The 26,639-nt window shown below is 48.4% G+C and overlaps 1 protein-coding gene across 7 annotated transcripts in view; it reads right to left on the bottom strand.

Moving 5' to 3' along the window:
* Positions 1–26,639, bottom strand: part of CSPP1 (centrosome and spindle pole associated protein 1) — a 295,997-nt gene that overhangs the window by 83,549 nt on the left and 185,809 nt on the right. For all 7 annotated transcript variants that reach the window (XM_063923860.1, XM_063923857.1, XM_063923863.1 and 4 more), the window contains one exon: positions 2,827–2,917. In XM_063923860.1, the coding sequence (XP_063779930.1) occupies positions 2,827–2,917 (91 nt within the window). The remainder of the gene's footprint in view (positions 1–2,826; positions 2,918–26,639) is intronic.

Below are 26,639 nucleotides of genomic sequence, written 5' to 3'. Positions count from 1 at the left end.
CCCATCACGGACTGCAGAACCACCGTTTTGTCCCTGACACAGGCAGGCCTGTTTAGAAAACCCGCATTGGTGGTAGACAATCGAACTAAATTTTGTAACCTTTGTCCACAAATTTGCGGAACCACCCATCTGTGGAAGTCTGAAACCACGCTGAGTGAAATGTGTGAAGGCGTGCTCCCACAACTGAAAATCTGAGATAGGCTGGAAACTCGTCATGCCACTGGTTGTTAGCTGGATTTATTTATTTATTTATTAAATGGTTACTGTTTTTTTTTAAAACCATGTCCTCTACCACATGTACTGTATACGGTTGTTCCTTGTGCACAGCCACAAAAGAACTGAGGTCTAACAGACGTGAACGCTGGTCCAGAGTACTTTCTTTGAGGTCCTGGTGTGGGCAATGGTAGGAACACAGATTTCTCTCAGTAGCCCGAGAAACCACTTGTCCAATGTAGGACTGTATAACAGGTCGCCAGTATAAGGCAACTCCTCTTTCTGGTTTTGACTTAGCCTCTGCTTTGTCAAAATAGTGACCGAAGCGTCCTACAGTTTTGAAATTTGATAAGTGACTTGTGCAACATCCATAGATGCCGTAGCCAAATACTCAGCCAATTCACAATGTAATCGGTAAGAAGTATAAGTTAGTCTGAGAAAAAGACCTGCGCTGCTTAGCCCAGGTCCCTATCGCCTTGTTACCGAAAATCTAACTAAAGCAGGTCAAGCAACCCCCCTGCTGCTGTGTAAATGACTTTATCATGGACTCTAGCATCCATTCAGACTGATCTTTAAGTGTCGTTGTAGCAGGACCTGGAATTGTCAATTTTTCTTTTCTTGTTAGTATATAAAAAACCTCATATTGTGACAGAAGTCCCTCTGTCTCAGTGAAATGTAGCACCTGGCGCACCAGGCGGATGAAGCTATCAGTAACCTCACTAATTGACTCCCAGCCCAATCGACGTTTCAACTACTGTTATAGAGATACCAGGTCTGGCATTAAAGCATCAGATTGTAGTGCAAGACTCTTGGAATTTCCAGAGCCCACTGAGGCTGCTCAGACAGCAGTGAACCCGGATCAGATCACTGACTCACGGCCATTCCGTGCTGCAGACAATTCTGTTGCCCTAGTTGAAAACTTTGCACAACTTAGTAAACAATATCTGAGTAGAATATGATTTACTGAAGATAAAAAAATAAATAAATAAAAACTACTAACACCCCTGCCCCAGTGGCAGTGAGTTGTAGGACCGACACCCAAATTCCTGCATTAAGAAACAGGAAGTTAGTATAAAATGGTGTCCACACCATGTGCTGTGTATTTTAACCTATGCAGTAATTCACAGCATAGTCTTAATTCACAGTATAGCCTCAATAGACTGTTTTTATCATAACCATTGGTGAGTGAAACATATACTGTATATAATATATAAACACAGTTCCCACACAGTTCAAAGTATAGGCTAAATAGCCTGTTTTTGTTATAACCACTGCTGATTGTAATAAATGCAATATATAACACAGGTCACAGTTGGCTTAATAGCATGTGAATCTTATTAACACAGTTCACATTATATACATTGCTGAGTGTAATATAGGTAATATATAAACATAGCTTGTTTGTGTCCCTTATAAGCATTGTGATGCATTTCCTTTGATGAAATGCTGGCTAGGTACCGGATCGCCCTCCTCCATTCCCCCTCCACCGCTTGTATCAGCGCCTGTGAGCCGCGGCTGCTAATAGCAGGAAGCCCCGGCAAGCTGAATGGCTCCCCCTCCCTGTAGCACGGCAGCTATATGTGAGCTGATCGTGGCGGGGACTTGGGGAGCGATGAGTGGCGGTAGCGCGATCTAATCACGTAAGGGTCGGAGCGGGCAGTGTGCAGCAGTGATGGGTGCCAAGCGGGGACAGCATGTGCCTTCCGCGGTACTATGGGAAATGAGGCGGGCAAGCGGGTGCTGCTGACTGGTGCTATGGGGAACAGAGGTGGCCAAGCGGGCAGTGTGTGCTGAGTGTGGCGCTATTGTAATAACCACCCCCACGGAGCGGCGGCAGCATAAGCTGACCGGCCGCTCCTTACATTCTCCCAAGGTCTGGATGTCTCTGTCGGGCTTCTGTATAAGCTCTGACTATGACTTCTGCTTGATAGATTCCAGGAGAGCTATGACGGGGCTTCTCTGCAAGCCGTCTAGCTCCTGCAACAAAGGCTGGATCAGCTAAAGCTGATATATGTCTATGGCGGGACTCCTCTGTCTGAGTGCCGACAAGCCTCTTCTGCCCATAGCAGTACACACAGACCAGGACCCAATCTTCTTAATAAGCTGAGAAGGGCTGTGGTGAAAAACAAAAAAGTAAAAATAAAATATCTGAAACTTCAGTCTAGGATGTGCGATCCCTGAGGGCACATAAAAAACACTGAGGTCTCTAGGGGAGTATGGAGGAGGAGGGTTACACATTTTAATATTTAAATGTGCCTATCCCTGCTAACGCACCGTCCATATCCCATGAGTACTCCAGTGACCCCTAGTGGATGAAAAAGAAAAGTAGTTGGCACAAGCTCTTAATTACTTATCTAAAAGACTCGACCATAACACTTGAAGTTTGGTTTTCAAGGCTTTTAGGTTTAAGGAAGGTTGAAACGTGCTGTTGTGGTCATTGAAATGGAGGTACTCTGGTCTAAAACCACTACCTGGAACAAAAGTACAGTACTTCTACCACCAGTCGCCTAATGGACTCTTCTGTTGGTTTCAAAAAAAGTTGTACTAGTGTAGAAACTCATGTAAATTCAAAACATCTTTGGTAAATGTTGGTACTATATAAAAGTTACTTACACAGTGTAATTTTCAGGATAAGTCTGGATGCTATGCATAGCAGGTATGCCAACTCCTGGGCCAGTCTGCACACTCAACATGCCTGGAGGATCTGTTTGAAGACAGTGTCATGACAGATTAAATAAAGAATTTGGAATTAAAAAAAACAAACAAAAAAATAAGAATTTACTTACCGATAATTCTATTTCTCGTAGTCCGTAGTGGATGCTGGGGACTCCGTCAGGACCATGGGGAATAGCGGCTCCGCAGGAGACGGCACAAAAAGTAAGCTTTTAGGATCACATGGTGTGTACTGGCTCCTCCCCCTATGACCCTCCTCCAAGCCTCAGTTAGGTACTGTGCCCGGACGAGCGTACACAATAAGGAAGGATATTGAACCCCGGGTAAGACTCATACCAGCCACACCAATCACACCGTATAACTTGTGATCTGAACCCAGTTAACAGTATGACAAACGTAGGAGCCTCTGAACAGACGGCTCACAACAAATAACAACCCGATTTTTTTGTAACAATAACTATGTACAAGTATTGCAGACAATCCGCACTTGGGATGGGCGCCCAGCATCCACTACGGACTACGAGAAATAGAATTATCGGTAAGTAAATTCTTATTTTCTCTAACGTCCTAAGTGGATGCTGGGGACTCCGTCAGGACCATGGGGATTATACCAAAGCTCCCAAACGGGCGGGAGAGTGCGGATGACTCTGCAGCACCGAATGAGAGAACTCAAGGTCCTCCTCAGGCAGGGTATCAAATTTGTAGAATTTTGCAAACGTGTTTGCCCCTGACCAAGTAGCAGCTCGGCAGAGTTGTAATGCCGAGACTCCCCGGGCAGCCGCCCAGGATGAGCCCACTTTCCTTGTGGAATGGGCCTTGACAGATTTAGGTTGTGGCAAGCCTGCCACAGAATGTGCAAGTTGAATTGTGCTACAAATCCAACGAGCAATCGTCTGCTTAGAAGCAGGAGCACCCATCTTGTTGGGTGCATACAATATAAGCAGTGAGTCAGACTTTCTGACTCCAGCCGTTCTTGAAATATATATTTTCAATGCCCGGACCACGTCCAACAACTTGGAATCCTCCAACTCGTTAGTAGCCGCAGGCACCACAATAGGCTGGTTCAGGTGAAACGCTGACACCACCTTAGGCAGAAAATGAGGACGCGTCCGCAGTTCTGCCCTGTCCGTATGGAAAATCAGATATGGGCTCTTATATGATAAAGCCGCCAATTCTGATACTCTCCTGGCTGAAGCCAGGGCCAGTAGCATGGTTACTTTCCATGTAAGATACTTCATCTCCACCGATTTGAGCGGCTCAAACCAATGGGATTTTAGAAAATCCAAGACTACATTAAGATCCCACGGTGCCACTGGGGGCACAACCGGGGGCTGTATATGTAGTACTCCTTTTACAAAAGTCTGGACTTCAGGAACTGAAGCCAATTCTTTTTGGAAGAAAATCAACAGGGCCGAAATTTGAACCTTAATGGACCCCAATTTGAGGCCCATAGATAATCCTGTTTGCAGGAAATGTAGGAATCGACCCAGTTGAAATTCCTCCGTGGGGGCCTTCCTGGCCTCACACCACGCAACATATTTCCTCCAAATGCGGTGATAATGTTGTGCAGTCACCTCCTTCCTGGCCTTTACCAGTGTAGGAATGACCTCTTCCGGAATGCCTTTTTCCTTTAGAATTCGGCGTTCAACCGCCATGCCGTCAAACGCAGCCGCGGTAAGTCTTGGAATAGACACGGTCCCTGCTGAAGCAGGTCCCGTCTTAGAGGTAGAGGCCACGGATCCTCCGTGAGCATCTCTTGAAGTTCCGGGTACCAAGTTCTTCTTGGCCAATCCGGAGCCACTAGTATCGTTCTTACTCCCTTTTGCCGTATAAATCTCAGTACTTTTGGTATGAGAGGCAGAGGAGGGAACACATACACTGACTGGAACACCCACGGTGTTACCAGAGCGTCCACAGCTATTGCCTGAGGATCTCTTGACCTGGCGCAATACCTGTCCAGTTTTTTGTTGAGGCGGGACGCCATCATATCCACCATTGGTTTTTCCCAACGGTTCACAATCATGTGGAAGACTTCTGGATGAAGTCCCCACTCTCCCGGGTGTAGATCGTGTCTGCTGAGGAAGTCTGCTTCCCAGTTGTCCACTCCCGGAATGAATACTGCTGACAGTGCTATCACATGATCTTCCGCCCAGCGAAGAATCCTTGCAGCTTCTGCCATTGCTGTCCTGCTTCTTGTGCCGCCCTGTCTGTTTACGTGGGCGACTGCCGTGATGTTGTCCGACTGGATCAACACCGGCTGACCCTGAAGCAGGGGTTTTGCCAGACTTAGAGCATTGTAAATCGCTCTTAGCTCCAGTATATTTATGTGAAGAGACATCTCCAGGCTTGACCATACTCCCTGGAAGTTTCTTCCTTGTGTGACCGCTCCCCAGCCTCTCAGACTGGCATCCGTGGTCACCAGGACCCAGTCCTGTATGCCGAATCTGCGGCCCTCTAACAGATGAGCACTCTGCAACCACCACAGAAGAGACACCCTTGTCCGTGGCGATAAGGTTATCCGCTGATGCATTTGAAGATGCGATCCGGACCATTTGTCCAGCAGATCCCACTGATAAGTTCGTGCGTGGAATCTGCCGAATGGAATCGCTTCGTAAGAAGCCACCATCTTTCCCAGGACTCTTGTGCATTGATGCACAGACACTGTCCCTGGTTTTAGGAGGTTCCTGACAAGTTCGGATAACTCCCTGGCTTTCTCCTCCGGAAGAAACACCTTTTTCTGAACCGTGTCCAGAATCATTCCCAGGAACAGCAGACGTGTCGTCGGGGTCAACTGAGATTTTGGAAAATTCAGAATCCACCCGTGTTGTTGCAGCACTAGTTGGGTTAGTGCTACTCCGTCTTCCAGCTGTTCTCTGGATCTTGCCCTTATCAGGAGATCGTCCAAGTAAGGGATAATTAATACGCCTCTTCTTCGTAGAAGGATCATCATTTCGGCCATTACCTTGGTAAAGACCCGAGGTGCCGTGGACAATCCAAACGGCAGCGTCTGAAACTGATAATGACAGTTTTGCACCACGAACCTGAGGTACCCTTGATGTGAAGGGCAAATTGGGACATGCAGGTAAGCGTCCTTTATGTCCAGGGACACCATAAAGTCCCCTTCTTCCAGATTCGCTATCACTGCTCTGAGTGACTCCATCTTGAACTGAAATTTTTGTATGTACAGGTTCAAAGATTTGAGATTTAGAATAGGTCTTACCGAGCCGTCCGGCTTCGGTACCACAAATAGCGTGGAGTAATACCCCTTTCCCTGTTGTAGGAGGGGTACCTTGACTATCACCTGCTGAGCAAACAGCTTGTGAATGGCTTCCAATACCGTCGCCCTGTCCAAGGGAGACGTTGGCAAAGCAGACTTTAGGAACCGGCGAGGGGGAGACTTCTCGAATTCCAACCTGTAACCCTGAGATACTACCTGTAGAATCCAGGGGTCCACCTGTGAGCAAGCCCACTGTGCGCTGAAATTCTTGAGTCGACCCCCCACCGTTCCTGAGTCCGCTTGTAAGGCCCCAGCGTCATGCTGAGGGCTTTGCAGAACCCTGGGAGGGCTTCTGTTCCTGGGCAGGGGCTGCTTGCTGCCCTCTCTTACCCCTTCCTCTGCCCCGAGGCAGATATGACTGTCCTTTTGTCCGCTTGTTCTTATAGGAACGAAAGGACTGCGGCTGAAAAGACGGTGTCTTTTTCTGTTGGGAGGGGGTCTGAGGTAAAAAAGTGGATTTTCCGGCAGTTGCCGTAGCCACCAGATCCGATAGACCGACGCCAAATAATTCCTCCCCTTTATACGGCAATACTTCCATATGTCGTTTGGAATCCGCATCACCTGACCACTGTCGCGTCCATAAACTCCTTCTGGCAGATATGGACATCGCATTTACTCTCGATGCCAGAGTGCAAATATCTCTCTGCGCATCTCGCATATAAAGGAAAGCATCCTTTAATTGCTCTATAGTCAATAAAATACTGTCCCTATCCAGGGTATCAATATTTTCAGTCAGGGAATCCAACCAGACGACCCCAGCACTGCACATCCAGGCTGAGGCGATGGCTGGTCGCAGTATAACACCAGTATGAGTGTATATACTTTTCAGGGTAGTTTCCAGCCTCCTATCAGCTGGATCCTTGAGGGCGGCCGTATCAGGAGACGGTAACGCCACCTGTTTTGATAAGCGTGTGAGCGCCTTATCCACCCTAGGGGGTGTTTCCCAGCGCGCCCTAACCTCTGGCGGGAAAGGGTATAATGCTAATAACTTTTTTGAAATTAGCATTTTTCTATCTGGGTTAACCCACGCTTCATCACATACATCATTTAATTCCTCTGATTCAGGAAAAACTACAGGTAGTTTTTTTCACCCCCCACATAATACCCCTTTTTGTGGTACTTGTAGTATCAGAGATATGCAAAGCCTCCTTCATTGCCGTGATCATATAACGTGTGGCCCTACTTGAAAATACGTTTGTTTCATCACCGTCGACACTAGATTCAGTGTCTGTGTCTGGGTCTGTGTCGACCGACTGAGGTAAAGGGCGCTTTACAGCCCCTGACGGTGTCTGAGACGCCTGGGCAGGTACTAACTGGTTTGCCGGCCGTCTCATGTCGTCAACTGATTTTTGTAATGTGCTGACATTATCACGTAATTCCATAAACAAAGCCATCCATTCCGGTGTCGACTCCCTGGGGGGTGACATCACCATTATCGGCAATTGCTCTGCCTCCACGCCAACATCGTCCTCATACATGTCGACACACACGTACCGACACACAGCAGACACACAGGGAATGCTCTTATCGAAGACAGGACCCCACTAGCCCTTTGGGGAGACAGAGGGAGAGTTTGCCAGCACACACCCAAGCGCTATAATATATATGGGAACAACCCTATATAAGTGTTGTTCCTTATAGCCGCTTAAATATATAAAAATATCGCCAAAATATGCCCCCCCTCTCTGTTTTACCCTGTTTCTGTAGTGCAGTGCAGGGGAGAGTCCTGGGAGCCTTCCTCACAGCGGAGCTGAGCAGGAAAATGGCGCTGTGTGCTGAGGAGAATAAGCCCCGCCCCCTATTCCGGCGGGCTTTTCTCCCGGAGTTTTAGACATTTGGCATGGGTTAAATACATACATATAGCCTTAATGGCTATATGTGATGTATTCTTTTGCCATAAAAGGTATTATATATTGCTGCCCAGGGCGCCCCCAGCAGCGCCCTGCACCCTCCGTGACCGTCTGGTGTGAAGTGTGTGACAACAATGGCGCACAGCTGCAGTGCTGTGCGCTACCTTCATGAAGACTGAAGAGCCTTCTGCCGCCTGTTTCCGGACCTTCAATCTTCAGCATCTGCAAGGGGGGTCGGCGGCGCGGCTCCGGGACGAACCCCAGGGTGAGACCTGTGTTCCGACTCCCTCTGGAGCTAATGGTGTCCAGTAGCCTAAGAATCCAATCCATCCTGCACGCAGGTGAGTTGAAATTCTCTCCCCTAAGTCCCTCGTTGCAGTGAGCCTGTTGCCAGCAGGACTCACTGAAAATAAAAAACCTAAAAAACTTTTTCTAAGCAGCTCTTTAGGAGAGCCACCTAGATTGCACCCTGCTCGGACGGGCACAAAAACCTAACTGAGGCTTGGAGGAGGGTCATAGGGGGAGGAGCCAGTACACACCATGTGATCCTAAAAGCTTACTTTTTGTGCCCTGTCTCCTGCGGAGCCGCTATTCCCCATGGTCCTGACGGAGTCCCCAGCATCCACTTAGGACGTTAGAGAAAACAACAACACAACACACCACCACTAATCTTCAAATACATATGCCATAAAAACGCATCTATTATGGGACACTTATTACATTTTTTTCAACAACCTGGCATTGTTTCCCACACAGAAGTTGATCTGGCCCTCTAACCAAAGTCGAATAACCAGTTTGTTTTTGGCTCTGTTACAGCATGCTAGCGCAGTCAGAAGACATCCACATACTAACTGCAATACTGGGCCAATTACTTGATATCACAATATGGGCACCTTTAGTTTAGTAGTTAATCCAATCCTCTGTCACTTACTGTACATCTGTCCTATACAATTTATTATCTACAAAAGTTACATTACACCTCCCTGCTCTTTACTACATAACCAGCTCCTCAAGGCACTTTATTTCTGTGCTTACAAACAGATTTAGGCAGCACAGATGGTGTAATGGTTAGCATTACTGCCACACAGCACTTAGGGCTTGGGTTCGTTTCCCGCCAGAGCCCAAACTGTGTTGAGTTTGTACATGGCCAAATACTCTCTGTAAAAAGCTGTGGAATATGAGTGCACTATATAAATAACTGGTAACAAATAAATAATTCCTGCAGTATATCATAACACTTGACTATGGGGCTGATTCAGCATGGATCGCATTTGTAAAGCTGCTCGCAGGCAATCCTTAGTAATGCAAATGCAGTAGGAGGTGTTACACACCTCCTTACTACATTTGTGGTTGCAACCTGGGATTAACATCGCGACCGATGGTCCCAATGTTCCCAGTAGACTGCCAGCTGAGTAAGCCTCATCTTCCTCAGGCTGGCCATCATAGGGCGACTTGCAAGACCAAGGAAACTGCATCTCACGACGCAGTCCTTGGCCTCATCGCTCCCAGAAAACGGGAGCTGCACGACCCCACTTCCGTTAATGCCTCCCGCTCCTGCCCCTCCCCCTGAACGCCTCTGTTGCAGGACTCATTCTGTGCATGTGCGGTTTCCGGATCATCTCTCCTATTGTGTTGCATGGTTTGGCACTGTACTGACAATCATGATAATGTTCCTTAATGTACACCGCTATAAAAATAATAATAAATAATTTAGATTGTGAGCATCACACCTTTATAATATAAAATATATAAATCTCAGCACAGGGATAAGTCCCATTTGAAACGGGAACATATAGTATTATTTAAGATAGACTTTAAGGCAGCATAGGTGGGAAAATATTACAACACAAAGATATGATTCCAGATACCAGAAAAATAGGATTTTACTTACCGGTAAATCTATTTCTCGTAGTCCGTAGTGGATGCTGGGGACTCCGTAAGGACCATGGGGAATAGACGGGCTCCGCAGGAGACAAGGCACTTTAAGAAAGAATTTGGATACTGGTGTGCTCTGGCTCCTCCCTCTATGTCCCTCCTCCAGACCTCAGTTAAAGAAACTGTGCCCGGAAGAGCTGACAGTACAAGGAAAGGATTTTGGAATCCAGGGCAAGACTCATACCAGCCACACCAATCACACCGTATAACTTGTGATAAACTTACCCAGTTAACAGTATGAACAACAATAGAGCATCAGATCAACCCTGATGCAACTATAACATAACCCTTATGTAAGCAATAACTATATACAAACATTGCAGAAAAAGTCCGCACTTGGGACGGGCGCCCAGCATCCACTACGGACTACGAGAAATAGATTTACCGGTAAGTAAAATCCTATTTTCTCTAACGTCCTAGTGGATGCTGGGGACTCCGTAAGGACCATGGGGATTATACCAAAGCTCCCAAACGGGCGGGAGAGTGCGGATGACTCTGCAGCACCGAATGAGCAAACACAAGGTCCTCCTCAGCCAGGGTATCAAACTTGTAGAACTTTGCAAACGTGTTTGAACCCGACCAAATAGCTGCTCGGCAAAGCTGTGATGCCGAGACCCCTCGGGCAGCCGCCCAAGAAGAGCCCACCTTCCTTGTGGAATGGGCTTTTACTGATTTTGGCAGCGGCAATCCAGCCACAGAATGAGCCTGCTGAATCGTGTTACAGATCCAGCGAGCAATAGTTTGCTTCGAAGCAGGAGCACCCAGCTTGTTGGGTGCATACAGGATAAACAGTGACTCAGTTTTCCTGACTCTAGCCGTTCTGGCTACATAAACCTTCAAAGCCCTGACCACATCTAGTAACTCGGAATCCTCCAAGTCACGAGTAGCCACAGGCACCACAATAGGTTGGTTCATATGAAAAGATGACACCACTTTTGGCAGAAATTGCGGACGGGTCCGCAATTCCGCCCTGTCCATATGGAAAACCAGATAAGGGCTTTTATGTGACAAAGCCGCTAATTCTGACACACGCCTAGCTGAAGCCAAGGCTAATAGCATGACCACCTTCCACGTGAGAAATTTTAACTCCACAGTTTTAAGTGGCTCAAACCAGTGTGACTTCAGGAAACTCAACACCACGTTAAGATCCCAAGGTGCCACTGGAGGCACAAAAGGGGCCTGAATATGCAGCACTCCCTTTACAAACGTCTGGACTTCAGGAAGAGAAGCCAGTTCTTTTTGAAAGAAAATGGATAGGGCCGAAATCTGGACCTTAATGGAAGCCAATTTTAGGCCCAAAGTCACTCCCGACTGTAGGAAGTGAAGGAAACGGCCCAGCTGGAATTCCTCCGTAGGGGCATTCCTGGCCTCACACAAAGCAACATATTTTCGCCATATACGGTGATAATGTTTAGCCGTCACGTCCTTCCTAGCCTTTATCAGCGTAGGAATAACCTCATCCGAAATGCCTTTTTCTGCTAGGATCCGGCGTTCAACCGCCATGCCGTCAAACGCAGCCGCGGTAAGTCTTGGAACAGACAGGGCCCCTGTTGCAACAAGTCCTGTCTTAGAGGCAGAGGCCATGGGTCCTCTGTGATCATTTCTTGCAGCTCTGGATACCAAGTCCTTCGTGGCCAATCCGGAACAATGAGTATTGTTCTCACTCCTCTTCTTCTTATGATTCTCAGCACCTTGGGTATGAGAGGAAGAGGAGGAAATACATAGACCGACTGGAACACCCACGGTGTCACTAGTGCGTCTACAGCTATCGCCTGAGGGTCTCTTGACCTGGCGCAATACCTCTGTAGCTTTTTGTTGAGGTGGAGCGAAGAATTCTGGTGGCTTCCGCCATCGCCAGCCTGCTCCTTGTGCCGCCTTGGCGGTTTACATGAGCCACTGCGGTGATGTTGTCTGACTGAATCAGCACCGGTCGGTCGCGAAGCAGGGTCTCCGCTTGACGTAGGGCGTTGTATATTGCCCTTAGTTCCAGGATGTTGATGTGAAGGCAAGTCTCCTGACTTGACCACAGACCTTGGAAATTTCTTCACTGTGTGACTGCTCCCCACCCTCGGAGGCTTGCGTCCGTGGTCACCAGGACCCAGTCCTGAATGCCGAATCTGCGGCCCTCGAGAAGGTGAACACTCTGCAACCACCACAGGAGAGACACCCTGGCCCTGGGGGAAAGGGTGATCAGCCGATGCATTTGTAGATGTGATCCGGACCACTTGTCCAACAGATCCCATTGAAAAGTCCTCGCATGGAACCTTCCGAAGGGAATGGCCTCGTATGATGCCACCATCTTTCCCAGGACTCGAGTGCAGTGATGCACCGACACCTGTTTTGGTTTTAATAGGTCTCTGACCTGTGTCATGAGCTCCTGAGGCTTCTCCATCGGGAGATAACCCCTCTTCTGGCCTGTGTCCAGAATCATGCCCAGGAAGGGCAGACGAGTCGTAGGAATCAACTGCGACTTTGGAATATTCAGAATCCAGCCGTGCTGTTGTAACACTTCCCGAGAGCGTGCCACACTGATCAGCAACTGCTCTCTGGACCTCGCCTTTATGAGGAGATCGTCCAAGTATGGGATAATTGTGACTCCTTGCCGTCGCAGGAGCACCATCATTTCCGCCATTACCTTGGTAAATATTCCTGGTGCCGTGGAGAGACCAAACGGCAACGTCTGGAATTGGTAATGACAATCCTGTACCACAAATCTGAGGTACGCCTGATGAGGTGGATAAATGGGGACATGAAGGTAAGCATCCTTTATGTCCAGAGACACCATAAAATCCCCCTCCTCCAGGCTTGCGATAACCGCTCTGAGCGATTCCATCTTGAACTTGAACCTTTTCAGGTATATGTTCAGGGATTTTAAATTCAATATGGGTCTGACCGAACCGTCCGGTTTCGGTACCACAAACAAGGTTGAATAGTAACCCCTTCCCTGTTGAAGGAGGGGAACCTTTACCACCACCTGCTGAAGATACAATTTGTGAAATGCAGCTAACACTATCTCCCTCTCTAAGGGGGAAGCTGGCAGGGCCGATTTGAGGTAACGGTGAGGGGGCATCTCTTCGAATTCCAGCTTGTATCCCTGAGACACAATCTCTATAGCCCAGGGATCCACCTGGGAGTGAACCCACTTGTGGCTGAAATTTCGGAGACGCGCCCCCACCGGGCCTAGCTCCGCCTGTTGAGCCCCAGCGTCATGCGGTGGATTTAGTGGAAGCCGGGGAGGACTTCTGTTCCTGGGAACTAGCTGTATTGTGCAGCTTCTTTCCTCTACCCCTGCCTCTGGCAAGAAAGGACGCACCTCGGACTTTCTTGCCTTTTTGTGATCGAAAGGACTGCATTTGGTAATACGGTGCTTTCTTAGGTTGTGAGGGAACATATGGCAAAAAATTTGACTTTCCAGCCGTAGCTGTGGAGACCAGGTCCGAGAGACCGTCCCCAAACAATTCCTCACCCTTGTAAGGTAAAACCTCCATGTGCCTTTTTGAGTCGACATCTCCTGTCCATTGCCGAGTCCACAGGACCCTTCTGGCAGAAATCGACATTGCATTTATTCTAGAGCCCAGTAGGCTGTCTCTTTGAGCATCTCTCATATATAGGACAGCGTCTTTTATATGTCCCAGGGTCAGTAATATAGTATCCTTGTCCAAGGTATCAAGTTCCTCAGATAAGGTATCTGTCCATGCTGCTACAGCACCACACATCCAGGCCGACGCAATCGCCGGCCTTAGTAAGGTACCTGAATGTGTATAAATGGACTTCAGGATACCCTCCTGCTTTCTATCTGCAGCATCTTTTAGGGTGGCCGTATCCTGTGACGGCAGGGCTACCCTCTTGGATAAGCGTATGAGAGCTTTGTCCACCCTAGGGGAGGATTCCCAGCGTAACCTGCCCGTTGGCGGGAAAGGATACGCCATAAGCATCCGTTTGGAAATCTGCAGTTTTCTATCTGGAGATTCCCAAACCTTTTCACATAACTCATTTAACTCATGTGAAGGGGGAAAGGTCACCTCTTGCCTTTTTTCCCCATACATATAAACCCTCTTGTCAGGGACTGGGGTTTCCTCTGTGATGTGCAACACATCCTTCATTGCTATAATCATGTAACGGATGGCTTTAGCCATTTTAGGCTGTAACTTTGCATCATCGCCATCGACACTGGAGTCAGAATCCGTGTCGATATCTGTGTCAACAATTTGGGATAGTGGGCGCTTCTGAGACCCTGACGGCCTCTGCGACATAGGATCAGGCATGGGCTGAGACCCCGGCTGTCCTAAGGCTTCAGCTTTATCCAACCTTTTATGCAAGGAAGTAACATTATCATTTAAAACCTTCCACATATCCATCCAATCGGGTGTCGGCGGCGACCCCACATTCATTTGTTCCCGCTCTGCTTCCACATAGCCTTCCTCGTCAAACATGCCGACACAAGCGTACCGACACACCACACACACAGGGGATGCTCTTTTTGAAGACAGTTCCCCCACAAGGCCTTTTGGAGAGACAGAGAGAGAGTATGCCAGCACACACCCCAGCGCTATATGACCCAGGAATCACACAGTAACTTAGTGTTAACCCAGTAGCTGCTGTATATACTGTTTTTGAGCCAAATTTATGTGCCCCCCCTCTCTTTTTACCCTCTTCTACCGTGATTCTGCAGGGGAGAGCCTGGGGAGCTTCCTCTCAGCGGAGCTGTGGAGAGAAAATGGCGCTGGTGAGTGCTGGGGAAGGAGCCCCGCCCCCTCAGCGGCGGGCTTCTGTCCCGCATTTCTGTGTAAAAATATGGCGGGGGCCCATGCATATATACAGTGCCCAACTGTATATATGCCCACTTTTGCCAAGAGGTCTCTAATTGCTGCCCAGGGCGCCCCCCCCTGCGCCCTGCACCCTACAGTGACCGGAGTATGTGAGTTTAGTGTGGGAGCAATGGCGCACAGCTGCAGTGCTGTGCGCTACCTCATATGAAGACTGGAGTCTTCTGCCGCCGATTTCGAAGTCTTCTTGCTTCTGTCACCAGCTTCTGTCTTCCGGCTCTGCGAGGGGGATGGCGGCGCGGCTCGGGATTGGACGACCAAGGGTGCGATCCTGTGTACGATCCCTCTGGAGCTAATGGTGTCCAGTAGCCTAAGAAGCAGGACCTATCTTCAGTGAGTAGGGCTGCTTCTCTCCCCTCAGTCCCACGTAGCAGAGAGTCTGTTGCCAGCAGATCTCTCTGAAAATAAAAAAACCTAACAAAATACTTTCATTTTAGCAAGCTCAGGAGAGCTCACTAAGTAGCATCCAGCTCGTCCGGGCACAGATTCAAACTGAGGTCTGGAGGAGGGACATAGAGGGAGGAGCCAGAGCACACCAGTATCCAAATTCTTTCTTAAAGTGCCCTGTCTCCTGCGGAGCCCGTCTATTCCCCATGGTCCTTACGGAGTCCCCAGCATCCACTAGGACGTTAGAGAAATAAGATTTTAAACCTACCGGTAAATCTTTTTCTCCTAGTCCGTAGAGGATGCTGGGGATTCCGTAAGGACCATGGGGTATAGACGGGCTCCGCAGGAGACATGGGCACTTTAAGACCTTTTAATGGGCGTGAACTGGCTCCTCCCTCTATGCCTCTCCTCCAGACCTCAGTTATAGGAATTGTGCCCAGAGGAGACGGACATTTCGAGGAAAGGAGGGTGAGATACATACCAGCTCACACCACAACACACCGTACAACCTGGTATATAACTAAACCAGTTAACAGTATGAACAAATAAGATCAGCAACAGGTTGATCTGAACTGCAACACAACCCTTGTGTAGACTTATCAATAACTATGTACAAGTACTGCAGATTTATTCCGCACTGAGACGGGCGCCCAGCATCCTCTACGGACTAGGAGAAAAAGATTTACCGGTAGGTTTAAAATCTTATTTTCTCTTACGTCCTAGAGGATGCTGGGGACTCTGTAAGGACCATGGGGTTTATACCAAAGCTCCAGACCGGGCGGGAGAGTGCGAATGACTCTGCAGCACCGATTGAGCAAAAGAGAGGTCATCATCAGCCAGGGTATCAAACTTATAGAATTTTGCAAAAATGTTTGAACCCGACCAAGTAGCTGCTCGGCAAAGCTGTAACGCCGAGACGCCTCGGGCAGCCGCTTAAGAAGAGCCCACCTTCCTAGTGGAATGGGCTTTCACCGATTTTGGTAACGGTAATCCAGCCGTAGAATGAGCCTGCTGAATCATGTTACAGATCCAGCGTGCGATAGTCTGCTTGGAAGCAGGAGCGCCAACCTAGTTGGCTGCATATAGGATAAACAGAGCCTCCGTTTTCCTAATACGAGCCGTTCTGGCTACATAGATTTTTAAAGCCCTGACTACATCAAGGTACTTGGAATCCTCCAAGACATCCATAGCCACCGGCACTACAATAGGTTGGTTCATGTAAAACGACAAAACCACCTTAGGTAGAAATTGTGGACGAGTTCTCAATTCCGCTCTATCCATATGGAAAATCAGATAGGGGCTCTTGTAAGACAAGGCCGCCAATTCTGACACCCTCCTTGCAGATGCCAAGGCCAATAACATGACCACTTACCAAGTGATACATTTTAACTCAACAGTTTGAAGTGGTTCAAACCAATGTGATTTAAGGAACTGTAACACCACGTTAAGCTCCCACGGTGCCACTGGGGGCACAAAAGGAGGTTGGATGTGCAGTACTCCCTTCACAAAAGTCTGCAATTCTGGAAGAGAAGCTAATTCCTTCTGAAAAAATATTGATAAGGCCGAAATCTGCACCTTAATGGAGCCTAACTTTAGGCCCATATCCAGCCCCGCCTGTAGAAAAATAAGAATTTACTTACCGATAATTCTATTTCTCGTAGTCCGTAGTGGATGCTGGGGACTCCGTAAGGACCATGGGGAATAGCGGCTCCGCAGGAGACTGGGCACATCTAAAGAAAGCTTTAGGACTATCTGGTGTGCACTGGCTCCTCCCCCTATGACCCTCCTCCAAGCCTCAGTTAGGATACTGTGCCCGGACGAGCGTACACAATAAGGAAGGATCTTGAATCCCGGGTAAGACTCATACCAGCCACACCAATCACACCGTACAACTTGTGATCTGAACCCAGTTAACAGCATGATAACAGAGGAGCCTCTAGAAAAGATGGCTCACTACGGCAATAACCCGATTTTTTGGTAACAATAACTATGTACCAGTATTGCAGGCAATCCGCACTTGGGATGGGCGCCCAGCATCCACTACGGACTACGAGAAATAGAATTATAGGTAAGTAAATTCTTATTTTCTCTAACGTCCTAAGTGGATGCTGGGGACTCCGTAAGGACCATGGGGATTATACCAAAGCTCCCAAACGGGCAGGAGAGTGCGGATGACTCTGCAGCACCAAATGAGAGAACTCCAGGTCCTCCTCAGCCAGGGTATCAATTTTGTCGAATTTTACAAACGTATTTGCTCCTGACCAAGTAGCTGCTCGGCAAAGTTGTAAAGCCGAGACCCCTCGGGCAGCCGCCCAAGATGAGCCCACCTTCCTTGTGGAGTGGGCATTTACAGATTTTTGGCTGTGGCAGGCCTGCCACAGAATGTGCTACCTGAATTGTACTACAAATCCAACGAGCAATAGTCTGCTTAGAAGCAGGAGCACCCAGCTTGTTGGGTGCATACAGGATAAACAGCGAGTCAGTTTTCCTGACTCCAGCCGTCCTGGAAACATATATTTTCAGGGCCCTGACAACGTCTAGCAACTTGGAGTCCTCCAAGTCCCTAGTAGCCGCAGGCACCACAATAGGTTGGATCAGGTGAAACGCTGAAACCACCTTAGGGAGAAACTGAGGACGAGTCCTCAATTCCGCCCTGTCCGAATGGAAAATCAGATAAGGGCTTTTACAGGATAAAGCCGCCAATTCTGACACGCGCCTGGCCCAGGCCAGGGCCAACAGCATGACCACTTTCCATGTGAGATATTTTAACTCCACAGATTTAAGTGGTTCAAACCAATGTGACTTTTGGAACCCAAAAACTACATTGAGATCCCAAAGTGCCACTGGAGGCACAAAAGGAGGCTGTATATGCAGTACCCCTTTTACAAACGTCTGAACTTCAGGGACTGAAGCTAGTTCTTTTTGGAAGAAAATTGACAGGGCCGAAATCTGAACCTTAATGGACCCCAATTTCAGGCCCATAGACACTCCTGTTTGCAGGAAATGTAGGAATCGACCCAGTTGAATTTCCTCCGTCGGGCCTTACTGGCCTCGCACCACGCAACATATTTTCGCCAAATGCGGTGATAATGTTTTGCGGTTACATCCTTCCTGGCTTTGATCAGGATAGGGATGACTTCATCCGGAATGCCTTTTTTCCTTCAGGATCCGGCGTTCAACCGCCATGCCGTCAAACGCAGCCGCGGTAAGTCTTGGAACAGACAGGGTCCTTGCTGGAGCAGGTCCCTTCTTAGAGGTAGAGGCCACGGATCCTCCGTGAGCATCTCTTGAAGTTCCGGTTACCAAGTCCTTCTTGGCCAATCCGGAGCCACGAATATAGTGCTTACTCCTCTCCATCTTATCAATCTCAGTACCTTGGGTATGAGAGGCAGAGGAGGGAACACATACACTGACTGGTACACCCACGGTGTTACCAGAGCGTCTACAGCTATTGCCTGAGGGTCCCTTGACCTGGCGCAATACCTGTCGAGTTTTTCCCAACGGTTTATAATCATGTGGAAGACTTCTGGGTGAAGTCCCCACTCTCCCGGGTGGAGGTCGTGCTGAGGAAGTCTGCTTCCCAGTTGTCCACTCCCGGAATGAATACTGCTGACAGTGCTATCACATGATTTTCCGCCCAGCGAAGAATCCTTGCAGCTTCTGCCATTGCCCTCCTGCTTCTTGTGCCACCCTGTCTGTTTACGTGGGTGACTGCCGTGATGTTGTCCGACTGGATCAACACCGGCTGACCTTGAAGCAGAGGTCTTGCTAAGCTTAGAGCATTGTAAATGGCCCTTAGCTTTAGGATATTTATGTGAAGTGATGTCTCCAGGCTTCACCATAAGCCCAGGATATTCCTTCCCTGTGTGACTGCTCCCCAGCCTCGCTGGCTGGCATCCGTGGTCACCAGGACCCAGTCCTGAATGACGAATCTGCGGCCCTCTAGAAGATGAGCACTCTGCAACCACCACAGGAGGGACACCCTTGTCCTTGGTGACAGGGTTATCCGCTGATGCATCTGAAGATGCGACCCGGACCATTTGTCCAGCAGGTCCCACTGGAAAGTTCTTGCGTGGAATCTGCCGAATGGGATTGCTTCGTAGAAAGCCACCATTTTACCCAGAACCCTTGTGCATTGATGCACTGAGACTTGGCTCGGTTTTAGGAGGTTCCTGACTAGCTCGGATAACTCCCTGGCTTTCTCCTCCGGGAGAAACACCTTTTTCTGGACTGTGTCCAGGATCATCCCTAGGAACAGAAGACACGTCGTCGGAACCAGCTGCGATTTTGGAATATTGAGAATCCAATCGTGCTGCCGCAACACTACCTGAGATAGTGCTACACCGACCTCCAACTGTTCCCTGGATCTTACCCTTATCAGGGAATCGTCCAAGTAAGGGATAACTAAAATTCCCTTCCTTCGAAGGAATATCATCATTTCGGCCATTACCTTGGTAAAGACCCGGGGTGCCGTGGACCATCCATACGGCAGCGTCTGAACTGATAGTGACAGTTCTGTACCATAAACCTGAGGTACCCTTGATGAGAAGGGTAAATTTTGACATGAAGGTAAGCATCCTTGATGTCCCGAGACATCATGTAGTCCCCTTCTTCCAGGTTCGCAATCACTGCTCTGAGTGACTCAATCTTGAATTTGAACCTCTGTATGTAAGTGTTCAAAGATTTTAGATTTAGAATCGGTCTCACCGAGCCGTCCGGCTTCGGTACCACAACAGTGTGGAATAATACCCCGTTCCCTGTTGCAGGAGGGGTACCTTGATTATCACCTGCTGGGAATACAGCTTGTGAATGGCTCCCTGTCAGAAGGAGACATCGGTAAAGCCGACTTTAGGAAACGGCGAGGGGGAGACGTCTCGAATTCTAATTTGTACCCCTGAGATATCACCTGAAGGATCCAGGGGTCTACTTGCGAGTGAGCCCACTGCGCGCTGAAATTCATTGAGACGGGCCCCCCACCGTGCCTGATTCTGCTTGTAAAGCCCCAGCGTCATACTGAGGGCTTGGCAGAGGCGGGAGAGGGTTTCTGTTCCTGGGAACTGGCTGATTTCTGCAGCCTTTTTCCTCTCCCTCTGTCACGGGGCAGAAATGAGGAACCTTTTGCCCGCTTGTCCACGAAAAGACTGCGCCTGATAATACGGCGTCTTCTCATGTTGAGAGGCGACCTGGGGTACAAACGTGGATTTCCCAGCTGTTGCCGTGGCCACCAGGTCTGAAAGACCGACCCCAAATAACTCCTCCCTTTAATAATGCAATACTTCCAAATGCCGTTTGGAATACGCATCACCTGACCACTGACGTGTCCATAACCTTCTACTGGTAGAAATGGACAACGCACTTAGACTTGATGCCAGTCGGCAAATATTCCGCTGTGCATCACGCATATATAGAAATGCATCTTTTAAATGCTCTATAGGCAAAAATATACTGTCCCTATCTAGGGTATCAATATTTTTAGTCAGGGAATCCGACCACGCCAACCCAGCACTGCACATCCAGGCTGAGGCGATTGCTGGTCGCAGTATAACACCAGTATGTGTGTAAATACATTTTAGGATACCCTCCTGCTTTCTATCAGCAGGATCCTTAAGGGCGGCCATCTCAGGAGAGGGTAGAGCCCTTACAAGCGTGTGAGCGCTTTATCCACCCTAGGGGGTGTTTCCCAACGCACCCTAACCTCTGGCGGGAAAGGATATAATGCCAATAACATTTTAGAAATTATCAGTTGTTATCGGGGGAAAACCACGCATCATCACACACCTCATTTAATTTCTTAGATTCAGGAAAACTACAGGTAGTTTTTCCTCACCTAACATAATACCCCTTTTTGGTGGTACTCGTATTATCAGAAATGTGTAAAACATTTTTCATTGCCTCAATCATGTAACGTGTGGCCCTACTGGAAGTCACATTTGTCTCTTCACCGTCGACACTGGAGTCAGTATCCGTGTCGGCGTCTATATCTGCCATCTGAGGTAACGGGCGCTTTAGAGCCCCTGACGGCCTATGAGACGTCTGGACAGGCCCAAGCTGAGTAGCCGGCTGTCTCATGTCAACCACTGTCTTTTATACAGAGCTGACACTGTCACGTAATTCCTTCCAACAGTTCATCCACTCAGGTGTCGACCCCCTAGGGGGTGACATCACTATTACAGGCAATCTGCTCCGTCTCCACATCATTTTTCTCCTCATACATGTCGACACAAACGTACCGACATACAGCACACACACAGGGAATGCTCTGATAGAGGACAGGACCCCACTAGCCCTTTGGGGAGACAGAGGGAGAGTTTGCCAGCACACACCAGAGCGCTATATATATACAGGGATAACCTTATATAAGTGTTTTTCCCCTTATAGCTGCTGTATCTTTAATACTGCGCGTAATTAGTGCCCCCCCTCTCTTTTTTAACCCTTTCTGTAGTGTAGTGACTGCAGGGGAGAGACAGGGAGCTTCCCTCCAACGGAGCTGTGAGGAAAAATGGCGCCAGTGTGCTGAGGAGATAGGCTCCGCCCCCTTATCGGCGGCCTTATCTCCCATTTTTCTATGTATTCTGGTAGGGGTTAAATGCATCCATATAGCCCAGGAGCTATATGTGATGCATTTTTTGCCATCCAAGGTGTTTTTATTGCGTCTCAGGGCGCCCCCCCCCTAGCGCCCTGCACCCTCAGTGACCGGAGTGTGAAGTGTGCTGAGAGCAATGGCGCACAGCTGCAGTGCTGTGCGCTACCTTGTTGAAGACAGGACGTCTTCTGCCGCCGATTTTCCGGACCTCTTCTGCCTTCTGGCTCTGTAAGGGGGCCGGCGGCGCGGCTCTGGGACCCATCCAGGCTGGGCCTGTGATCGTCCCTCTGGAGCTAATGTCCAGTAGCCTAAGTAGCCCAATACACTCTGCACGCAGGTGAGTTCGCTTCTTCTCCCCTTAGTCCCTCGATGCAGTGAGCCTGTTGCCAGCAGGTCTCACTAAAAATAAAAAACCTAAACTAAAACTTTCACTAAGAAGCTCAGGAGAGCCCCTAGTGTGCACCCTTCTCGTTCGGGCACAAAGATCTGAGGCTTGGAGGAGGGTCATAGGGGGAGGAGCCAGTGCACACCAGATAGTCCTAAAGCTTTCTTTAGATGTGCCCAGTCTCCTGCGGAGCCGCTATTCCCCATGGTCCTTACGGAGTCCCCAGCATCCACTTAGGACGTTAGAGAAATGGAGAAAACGACCCAGCTGAAAAACCTCCGTAGGAGCATTCTTGGATTCACACCAAGACACATACTTCCTCCAGATACGGTGATAATGCTTCGCCGTTACCTCCTTCCTAGCTTTAAGTAAAGTAGGGATGACCTCCCCTGGAATACCTTTCTTAGCTAGGATTTGGTGTTCAACCGCCATGCCGTCAAACGTAACCGGGGTAAGTCTCGGAACACACACGGCCCCTGTTGTAACAGGTCCTCCCTTAGAGGAAAAGGCCAAGGATCTTCTGTGAGCATTTCCTGAAGATCTGGATACCAGGCCCTTCGAGGCCAGTCTGGAACAATGAGTATCGTTTGAACTCTTGTTCTTCTTATGATCCACAATATCTTTGGGATGAGTGGAAGTGGAGGGAACACATAGACCGACTGATACACCCACGGTGTCACTAGTGCGTCTACTGCTATTGCTTGAGGGTCCCTCGACCTGGAACAATACGTCCGAAGCTTTTTGTTGAGGCGTGACGCCATCATGTCTATTTGAGGGAGCCCCCAACCATTTGTCATTTCTGCAAAGACCTCTTGATGAATCCCCCACTCTCCTGGATGGAGATCGTGTCTGCTGAGGAAGTCTGCTTCCCAGTTGTCCACTCCCAGGATGAAAACAGCTGACAGAGCGCTTACATGATTTTCCGCCCAGCGAAGAATCCTGGTGGCCTCCGCCATCGCTGCTCTGCTTCTTGTTCCGCCCTGGCGGTTTACATGTGCCACGGCTGTGATGTTATCTGACTGAATCAGTACAGGTAGGTTGCGAAGAAGTTGCTCCGCCTGTCTCAGGCCGTTGTATATGGCCCTCAATTCCAGCACATTTATGTGCAGACAAGCCTCCTGGCTTGACCATATTCCCTGAATTTTTTTTCCTTGTGTGACCGCTCCCCAGCCTCGGAGGCTTGCGTCCGTGGTTACCAGAACCCAATCCTGGATTCCAAACCTGCGACCCTCTAGGAGGTGAGCACTGTGGAGCCACCACAGGAGAGATATCCTGGTCCTGGGGGACAGGCTTATCATCCGATGCATTTGTAGATGGGACCCTGACCATTTGTCCAGTAGGTCCCACTGAAAAGTTCTTGAATGGAACCTGCCAAACGGAATGGCCTCGTAGGCCGTCACCATCTTTCCCAACACTCGAGTGCATTGATTAATCAACACTCTTTTTGGTTTCAGCAGATCCCTGACCATGTTCTGGAGTTCCAGAGCTTTTTCCAATGGGAGAAAAACCCTCTGCCGTTCCGTGTCCAGAATCATGCCCAAAAACGACAGTCGAGTTGTCGGCATGAGGAGGATATGTGGGGACATGAAGGTATGCATCCTTTATGTCTAGTGACACCATAAAATCCCCCCCGTCCAGACTGGAAATCACTGCCCGGAGAGATTCCATCTTGAATTTGAATCTTTTCAAATACAGGTTTAGGGATTTTAGGTTCAGAATTGGTCTTGCCGAGCCGTCTGGCTTCGGGACCACAAATAGAGTTGAATAAAACCCCTTTCCCTGTTGCAACAGGGGAACCGTGATAATCACTTGCTGTTGACACAGCTTTTGTATCGCAGCTGAAACTATTTATCTCTCTTGTAACCCAGTCTGTATCCTTGGGTTACAATTTCTAGCACCCAAGGATCCAAGTTCGAATGAATCCAGACCTGGCTGAAGAGCTTAAGACGTGCCCCCACCAGTGCAGACTCCCGCAGCGGAGCCCCAGCGTCATGCGGTGGATTTGGTAGAGGCCGGAGAGGACTTCTGCTCCTGGGAACTAGCCGCAGCTGGTGTTCTTTTCCCTCTACCATTGCCTCTGGCGAGGAAGGATGATCCACGTCCCTTTCTGAATTTATGAGACCGAAAGGACTGCATCTGGTATGGAGGCGTTTTCTTTTGCTGTGGGGGAACAAAAGGCAAAAAAGAAGACTTACCTGCGGTAGCTGTGGAAACCAGGTCCGCGAGGCCGTCCCCAAACAAAAGTTCACCCTTGTAAGGCAAGGCCTCCATAAGTCTCTTGGAGTCAACATCACCAGTCCATTGACGGGTCCGCAACGCCCTCCTAGCTGAAATTGCCATGGCATTGGCCCTCGATCCCAAGAGGCCAATATCTCTTGCAGCCTCCCTTAGGCATAACGCTACGTCCTTGATGTGACCCAATGTCAACAATACACTCACCCTGTCGAGGGTGTCCATGTCAGATGACAAGTTATCTGCCCATCCTGCAATCGCGCTACTCACCCATGCCGACGCTACCGCCGGTCTGAGCAGGGTTCCCGTAGTCGCATAAATCGATTTCAAGGTAGTTTCCTGCCTGCGATCCGCAGGATCCTTTAGTGTTGCCGTGTCCGGAGACGGTAGGGCCACCTTTTTGGATAAACGCGTCAAAGCCTTATCTACCGTGGGTGATGATTCCCACCGTAACCTGTCCTGTGAAGGAAAAGGATACGCCATAACAATTCTCTTAGGAATCTGCAGTCTTTTGTCTGGAGATTCCCAGGCTTTTTCAAATAGAGCGTTCAGCTCATGGGATGGGGGAAATGTTACCTCAGGTTTCTTCCCCTTAAACATACAGACCAGTGTGTCAGGGACAGAAGGGTCCTCTGTGATATGGAATACATCTTTTTTTTTTTTTCAAAACAATGTTTATTGAAGAAAGGTAAAGATAGATGTACAAAATTCCATGTCTGGATTCATAGTGGAGAGGTACAAATAATAGAAATACGAGGTAGGTCAGGGTCATACAATAATGTCTCGGTATGTGGAAAATACATGCATAATTACATATAGTACATGTAAGAATTTGGTAATAAATGATATCCATAGGATATATTCCACTCCTATTGTCTAGGGTTACCATTTTGCTTAGTGAAATGTGAGATCTGGTATTAAAGAGACATGAAGGTATCTAGTGGAAGTAAAGACTTGTAATAAACCTCAGTATCTGACCATATAGCCCCTTAGCAGCTGAGAGACCACTACAGACAAGGAGAAAGAAAACAGAAAATGAAGAGATAATAACCCTTCTTCAAATAATTTTCTATTTTGTAAAGAAGATTGGTTAGGTAGAAATTTGAATTCGTATAGATTGTAGAGGGAAGAGAAATGAGAGGAGAAAGGAAGAAAAAAGAGGGGGTGGGAGATGGAAGGGAAGGGGGGGTGGGTGGACAAGACATGAAAACAGGACAGCATACAGCATCATTCTCTAAAGGAAAAATTATACCATAAGGTTGTCAGGTTGGATATATGTCCTGTGGACTGCGATAAGTAGATATTATTTACCGGCTCAACACATTTCAAACTTAGCAAAGTTAATAACATTAATCAATCTGTCTATACAAATACCAAGTGGTGGGTTCGAAGATTTTCTGGATTCTGAGCTGAGTAGCATTATCAAAGCTTTGTATAACAGTTTCCCATTTCCCATAGAATCTAGGGGCCCCTGACTCTATATCCAGTACTAGAGCCTGTCGCTCGTAAAATATGTTGTTTAGCAGAGAGGTTCTCATTTCTGCAATAGATGGAGATTGTCTGTGTAACCAATGGGTGAGGATTACTTTTTTAGCGATAGTAAGGATAACTGTCAGGGCAGGTATAATCTTCTGTTTGTGTGGTCCCAGGTCCCAATCTGAAAAGCAGTAAAATAGACATGCGGTAGGGAGCTTGGTGATTCGAACTGAAAAGATAACATTAACATGGTTTATCAGCTTGTCCCAGAAAGTTCTTATTTTCCTGCAGTCCCAGAAGTTATGATAGTAGGTGGCCTCAGCCATCCCACATTTAAAACATCGACCCGTAGAGGCCAGGGTGAAATAGGAATGCTGTTTCGGGGAGATGTAGGCTCTATTTAGGAATTTGAGGTGCGTTTCCTGCAAAGCTGCGTATTTTAAATATTTAAATGTGGGGGACAGTTTGGACATAAGTACCGACATAGCCGGGAAATCAGGTATGTCCCGCTGCCAACGCGAGTGGAGAGCACTTTGCAAGGGTGTTTTCCCTGAGTCTATGAGAATAGAATATAAATTACGCAGCTTATATCCTATGGTCAGATTAAAACGCAGGAGAGGGGTAAGAGGGTCAATGGCCGTATCAAGGGCCATTCCAGGTGGTAACGACTGTGCAAAATGACGGGATTGGAGGTACATATAAAATTGGGAGTTGGGTAGACCATATCTATCTGATAATGCAGAGAAAGAGTAGATCTTACCCCCAGGGTCAAAGATATCTCGAATGCACGAGATGCCCTTCT

This window comes from Pseudophryne corroboree, chromosome 5 (assembly GCF_028390025.1).
Source record: "Pseudophryne corroboree isolate aPseCor3 chromosome 5, aPseCor3.hap2, whole genome shotgun sequence".
Classification (NCBI taxonomy): Eukaryota; Metazoa; Chordata; class Amphibia; order Anura; family Myobatrachidae; genus Pseudophryne; species Pseudophryne corroboree.
The sequence above is the reverse complement of the archived record's forward strand: the minus strand, read 5'-3'. Positions and strand labels throughout refer to the sequence as shown.